Genomic DNA, 6,413 nt, shown 5'->3' with positions numbered 1-6,413 from the left:
TGAATGGGGGAGGGTCAGAGAGAGAGGGAGACACAGAATCCGAAACAGGCTCCAGGCTCTGAGCTGTCAGCACAGAGCCCCATGCGGGGCTTGAACTCATGGACTGTGAGATCATGACCTGAGCTGAAGTCGGACGCTTAACCGACTGAGCCACCCAGGAGCCCCAAAACAAACATTTTTTTAAACGTTTATTCAGTTTTTTAGAGACAGAAAGCGAGCAGGGGAGGGGCAAAGAAAGAGGGAGACACAGAATCCAAAGCAGGTTCCAGGCTCTGAGATGTCAGCACAGAGCCCTTACGAACCAAACCTGTGAGATCGTGACCTGAGCTGAAGTCAGACACTTAACCGACTGAGCCACCCAGGCGCCCCTTTTCAAGATGTTTTAGATCACTGGCTAATAACCCCACCTATGGGTCATCCAGGGGAAGTAATTTTGTCTGACATAGTATTTACTATTGATTAGGGCCCAGATTTTCTATAGGAAGTTAAGAGGTTAACCTGTAGAAGACTGATAAGCAGCAATTTATTTTTGTCTGGCAGAAAAAAAAAAAAGTTATGGTGTTATTGCCGGGTAAGAATTAACTTTTTTTGTACCTAACTTTTCAATCTCATTCTGGGCTTCGTATTTCCACTGTCAGTAATGGTTTTTCGTTTCCTCCTTTGATCCTTCGTTCATCAAGTACTTAAATACATCTTGGTACTCCCTATATATTTGTATTGGTCAAGTTTCTCTTGGTGCAGATTTTACATGGACAAGTAGTAGCATGCCATACACGCTGTTCCACCCATTGAAGACTTTCACTTGATACCTCTTAGAGATAGTTTCATATCAGAACGTAAAGAGCTTCCTTACTCGTTTTACCACTGTATAAAATACATCATATGGATGTATACTTATCACAGCCATAAGCAATTTAGCTAGTCCCCTGCTGATGGACACTTAGGTTGTTTCCACTCTTAGTATTGCAAATAGCGCTGTGTGGACAACCTCCTAAGTAGATTAGAGTAGAATCATTTGTACAGATCTGGATGGGAGAGCACAAGGGGCTCCAGAGGGCAAAGGAGCCTTAGGGAGGGACCTGATCACCTGCTCCCAGCCTGGCCTAGCCCATCTTTCCCTGACTTTGTGCCCGCCTGGCCTCCTCCTCCTGCTTCCTCCTCTCCATCCTGAGCTCCTGATATCTCCAGATAGGAAGGGCCAACCTTCGATTCTCTCCAGGCCTGGACTCTGGCTTGTGCTGTCTGGGAGATGAGGGTGCCTTGGAGAGGCGGATCTTTGGGGCTTGGGGCCTGGGGCTGCTATCGTCACTGGGTTGTAGCCACTGAGGGCACATACTCAACACGCCCTGAGGGCTCTGGTAGGGGATGAGGGCCCGGGGGCCAGGGGCTACCTGGGGGGGCTGGGGATCTGGGGGCGGGGGAGGGGCAGTGCCTAGCAGCTCTGGCACAGACTTGCTTCGGGTGCCCAGTGCAGGTGGGTGCTCAGGGCACAGGGTGTGGCAGGCAGTGGTGAGGAAGGGACTGGCCAGGCTGGTCGTGATGGTCACAAGGTGGTCCAGGACACCCCCCTCCTGAGGAAACCGGGCAAAGGGGAGGCTCAAGGTGGCCTGGAGTCGCTCTAGAAGAGATGGGGCAGCCTGGGCCTGGGCCTGGGCCTGGGCCACGAGCCCAGGCAGGGCTGGCCACTCGGGCTGGTAATGCTGGCTGAGCTGCTCTATCTGGGGGCGCCGCAGCAGCTTCCGGATCCTTTGCACGGTGTCGAAGCTGTCAGTCAGCACTGCCCACTCTAGGGCCGTCTTGCCCCGGACAGGATCCACCGCTGTCAGCTCAGCACCTGGGAGGGGGCACAGGAGTGGCGTGCGATGGGACAGGGATTGGTGAGTTGCAGAAGGGCAGACTCTTTAGCAGCAGGCCTGATTGGGGTCAGATGAAAAACCATAGAGTCCCACCCCGTCGCAGCTGGAATCCGGGAGCCATAGGTGGCTATAGCCTAGGGACAGTACCAGTCCCAGATCCCAACTTCCCAGTATAATGAAGGTGTTGGCTTTCTCTGGGATGCCTTCCATCTCTGACAAGGCAGGGTTCCAGGGACACGATGATGTGTAGTTGGGGCATGTGGCTGCGTGGGACATGCAGGGAACCTGGGTGGCTCAGTCAGTTAAGCGTCCGGCTCTTGATTTTGGCTCAGGTCGCCATCTTGCGGTTCGTGGGATCGAGCCCCCAGTTGGGGCTCCATGCTGACAGTGCAGAGGCTGCTTGGGATTCTGTCTCTCCCTCTCTCTCTCTCTCTCTCTGCCCCTCCCCTGCTCATGCTCTCTCTCTCTCTTTCCCTGTCTCTCTCTCTCAAAATAAATAAATAAACTTAAAAAAAAAAAAAAGACTAAAGAAGAAAACTGAAGTCCAGAGAGGGGAAAAGACTTCAGAGGGACCTGTTGGGGGTCTCCGAACCTGGAATAGAATAAGATCTCCTGGGGCGCCTGGGTGGCTCAGTCGGTTGGGCATCTGACTTCAGCTCAGGTCATGATGACTTCAGCTCAGGTCAGCTCATGGTTTGTGAGTTCGAGCCCCGCGTTGGGCTCTGTGCTGACAGCTCAGAGCCCAGATCCTGCTTTGGATTCTTTGTCTCTTTCTCTCTCTGCCCCTCCCCCACTTGTGCTCTGTCTCTCTCTGTGTCTCAAAAATAAATAAATGTAAAAAAAAAAAAATTAAAAAAAAAAAAAGAATAGAGATCTCCTGAGCCAATAAAGGGGTGGTGTGCAGGTTGCTCAGGACAGGGGGAGGCCCGAGCTGCACCTTCTGGGCAGGTGGAGTGGGGCCCTGCTGGTTCCCACTCCCCATTCTTCTGTTCATCAGCACACCCCTCAAATCCAGGTGGGGGGAGAGCAGTCAACTTGGGACAAAAGAGGGTGTGGAGTTTCCTCCTTTCGCACCCCAGACACAGTTAGATGGCTTGGGGAAGGGAAGAGCTGGAGGCAGGGGTCCCCCAGAGTGATGAATAGAGGGCAGCCTCACCTCAGGAAGAGTGAAGGCCCAAGACTGCACGAACAGTGTGAACTTCACTCCAGAACAACCCCACGCAGCCACGTGCCCCAACTACACATCACCATGTCCCTGGAACCCTGCCTTGTCAGAGTTGGAAGGCATCCCAGAGAAAGCCAACACCTTCATTATACTGGTAAGGCCCAGAGAGGGAAGCCATCTGTCCCGGGTCACTCAGCTAGTGACAGAGCCCGGACCAGAACCCAAGTCTGGTTCCAGATAGCAGCCTTTCTTGTTTTTCCAGCTGGTCTAGGTTATCCTCCCTGGACCAACATTCACCATGGAAATAGAGCTATCCAAGAGCTAGACTTTGTTGATTGTGAGAAGCTCAAGCACACTCCCCTCCTCCAGGAAGTCGGCCTAGATTGATCCTCCATCTCCACTTCTCTCTTCAACTATACAGCTGACTTAGTGTCAGGCTGGAGAGCTTGGGGAGGGACTGGAGGTCACAAATCCCGGTCCAGGCCCCACGCACCTGCCAGGAGGAGGGCCGCCACACATTCCGAACGGTTCCGAATGGCGGCCTTCATCAGTGCCGTTAGCCCCCGCTGGTCCCGGCGCTCCAGGTCCAGGCCTGGGTAGTAGTTGAGCAGGAGACTCACCAGAGGCACATGACCTGCGAGGCACCAAGGACAGAGCTTAGCTGTCCCGGAAAGAGAGTGATGACGCCCCAAACACTCCCTCCACCAAGCACAACAGTGTCCATGGTGGGAGAACCTTATACAAAAAGTGTGGGGTTGTGGCTCCATCTGAAGTGGGGGAGGGGGGATGGTAGGAGGTAAGGTCAACAGTCTGTCACCTGCTTGGGCAGCCAGCATGAGGGCTGTGTCCCCTTCCTTATCCTGCTGGTTCACATCGAGGAAAGGGCAGCGGCTGAGCAAGGCCACAACATTCTCAAAACCGCGGTAGCAGGCGACCATAAGACCTGTCTGGGGGAGGGGCAGCTCAGCTCCTGCTGTCTTTTCCAGGATCTCCTTGGGGCCCCTGTGCCCTCTAAATCCACACCATTCCCAGAGATGTCCCAGCCTCCAGGAAGACGCACCCTGGCTCCCTCCCTCCCTCCCAAGGATGCAGGCACTGAGCGGCGCTGGGGACTCAGAGTTGCACCAGCTGCCCTGGGGAGCACCTGGGGTGGCTCACCCTCCCATTGCCATCCACCTGGACGGCCTCCTCCGGGGAGACCCCACCATCCAATGCGGCTTGGAGCTGGACAGGATCATTGCGGACACACGCCCAGTACAAGGCCCCCAGCCTGCAGCCTGGGGCAGGGGTCTCGCTGCCAGGGCAGGACGATGCCTCCGACATGTCCGGCCCTCCCCGGCACAACGGCCGGCCGCTCTTCCTCTTCCAGCCCGGGGGACAAGAAGACCCGTCGCTCCGCCTCACGCGGGTGCCATCTAGAACACAGAATGGAGGGGAGCAGTGTCTCCCTGTATCCCAGGGTGGGGTCCCAGCACCCCACCCACCTTATGAGAAGACAAGTTGTGGGCCGGGGCCCTAAGAGGGCAGCATCGTTCGCTGGGAAGATCCCAGCGAGAGTCAAGGAGAGGGGTGGTCTTCCCTTTCCCGCAGGACCTTACCCGGCGGCGTGTGGAGGTTCCCCGGGAGGCAGCCATTGCCGGGGGCTCACAGCATCCCGCAGACTCCCGGGAGCACACTCCCCGGGTCTCCGGGCCGGCCCGACGGGGACTCTCTGTCCCCAGAAAGCAGCGCAGGTAACAGATGGCTGGACTTACGGAACGAGCTGCTGCAAACACCCCGGGGCTGAGCTGGATCAAGCTGGGTTAGTAGGGGATGGGGGGTCGGGAGGGGCGGGTGCTCTCCTCCCCCAGCGACCCGGACCCGCCCTGGAGCCGGCCCCGAGTGGGCGGGGCCCGAGTCACGGTGGCTCCTCCCCCAGCTCCTCCTGCACCAAAAACACACCCTCCGGAGTCTGGGGAAGGGGGAGAGGGGTCGCGAGGTGTCCCCCACCCAACCCCGGAAAGCCCGAAGTCCCTTTCCCTTCCGCCAAGCGGGGGTGCTGGAAGGAGAGGGTGCAGGGCAGATGTCTCCCTGAATAGGGGCTGGGACTGGGGGAGGTGGGGCTCCGGGGGTCCCCCCGACCTATTCTTTTGAGGTTCTGGGGAAATTAAAACACAAAGAATTGCCTAATTAGGAGTACATAAATTATGATGGGGGCTCCTGGGTGGCTCAGTCAGTTAAGCATCCTACTCTTGATTTGGGCTCAGGTCATGATCTCACAGTTTGTGAGATCCAGCCCCCTTCCAGCTCCAGGCTGACAGGATGGAGCCTGCTTGGGGTTCTCTCTCTTTGCCCCTCCTCTGCTCGCTCTCTCTCAAAGGAAAGAAATAAACTTAAAAAAAAAAAGAAACCATGACATAGTAAGTTTCGTGGACTAGTTTTGGTATGGTAAATTAAATACAAAATATTTAAATTGCATTAATATTAGATAATTGAATGAAATTAGTTATAATTATTTATCAATAATTATTAAATCATTCTTTAAACTAATACTAAATATTAAATTTAATCGGTCAGTTTTGGACCTCAGTTGTAGAAAATTGAGCCAACCATATTCCTCTGTTTATATCACTCCCACGATCAGCATGTACAAGATCTTTTTTTAAATTTTAGTTTATTTGAGGGGTGCCTGGGTAGCTCAGGCTGGTGGGCGTCCGACTTTGGCTCAGGTCATGATCTCACAGTCTGTGAGTTCAAGCCGGGCCTCGGGCTCTGTACTGAGCTCCGTGCTGTCAGTGCGGAGCCTGAAGCCTGCTTCAGGTTCTGTGTCTCCCCCTCTTTCTGCCCCTCCCCCACTCAAGCTCTGTCTCTATCAAAAAATGAAAAAATGTTAAAAAAAATAAATTTTAGTTTATTTGGTTTTTCTCTTTCATCCCTGATCCCTACAGCCGATTCTTCTCATCCTTCCGTTTACCAACGGGTACTTATATATCCTTGAAAATGTACATTGCATTAGAAAAAGTAGTGTTGGGGGCTCCTGTGTGACTCAGTCTGTTAAGCGTCTGACTTCGGCTCGGTCATGATCTCACAGTTCGTGAGCTCGAGCCCGTGTGGGGCTCTGTGCTGACAACTCAGAGCCTGGAGCCTGCTTTGGATTCTGTGTCTCCCTCTCTCTGCCCCTCCCCCACTCATGCTCTGTCTGTCTCTCTCAAAAATAAACATTAAACAAATTTTTTTTAAAAAGTAGTGTTGGGGGGCGCCTGAGTGGCTCAGTCGGTTGAGCGTCCGACTTCAGCTCAGGTCACGATCTCGTGGTTCACAAGTTCAAGCCCCGCGTCGGCTCTGGGCTGACAGCTCAGAGCCTGGAGCCTGCTTCAGATTCTGTGTCTCCCTTTCTCTCTGCTCCTAACCCA

General features: G+C 54.2%; 1 protein-coding gene across 2 annotated transcripts; it reads right to left on the bottom strand.

The window, feature by feature from the left end:
* Positions 1-360: 360 nt before the first annotated feature.
* On the bottom strand, positions 361-4,409 carry ANKRD33 (ankyrin repeat domain 33). 2 transcript variants are annotated; one of them, XM_042944542.1, is made up of 4 exons: positions 4,180-4,409; positions 3,839-3,968; positions 3,515-3,655; positions 361-1,834 (listed from the first exon to the last, which is right to left on the bottom strand). In XM_042944542.1, the coding sequence occupies exons 1-4, from the start codon at positions 4,342-4,344 to the stop codon at positions 1,104-1,106; spliced, it is 1,167 nt and encodes a 388-aa protein (XP_042800476.1). In that variant the 5' UTR covers positions 4,345-4,409; the 3' UTR covers positions 361-1,103. The 2 variants fall into 2 exon arrangements, with proteins under 2 accessions (XP_042800476.1, XP_042800477.1); XM_042944543.1 differs by having other exon boundaries at positions 3,839-3,964; positions 4,180-4,263.
* Between the last annotated feature and the right edge of the window lie 2,004 nt (positions 4,410-6,413).

This window comes from Panthera leo, chromosome B4 (genome assembly GCF_018350215.1).
Source record: "Panthera leo isolate Ple1 chromosome B4, P.leo_Ple1_pat1.1, whole genome shotgun sequence".
Classification (NCBI taxonomy): Eukaryota; Metazoa; Chordata; class Mammalia; order Carnivora; family Felidae; genus Panthera; species Panthera leo.
The sequence above is the reverse complement of the archived record's forward strand: the minus strand, read 5'-3'. Positions and strand labels throughout refer to the sequence as shown.

Excerpts from the sequence above, each read along its gene's own strand:
- ANKRD33 (XM_042944542.1), bottom strand. The coding sequence starts at position 4,344 with ATGTCGGAGGCATCGTCCTGCCCTGGCAGCGAGACCCCTGCCCCAGGC. Across the intron at positions 3,969-4,179 it reads AGGTGGATGGCAATGGGAGG|ACAGGTCTTATGGTCGCCTG; the intron begins GTGAGCCACCCC and ends CCCCTCCCCCAG. Across the intron at positions 1,835-3,514 it reads GGCGGCCCTCCTCCTGGCAG|GTGCTGAGCTGACAGCGGTG; the intron begins GTGCGTGGGGCC and ends GCCCCCTCCCAG.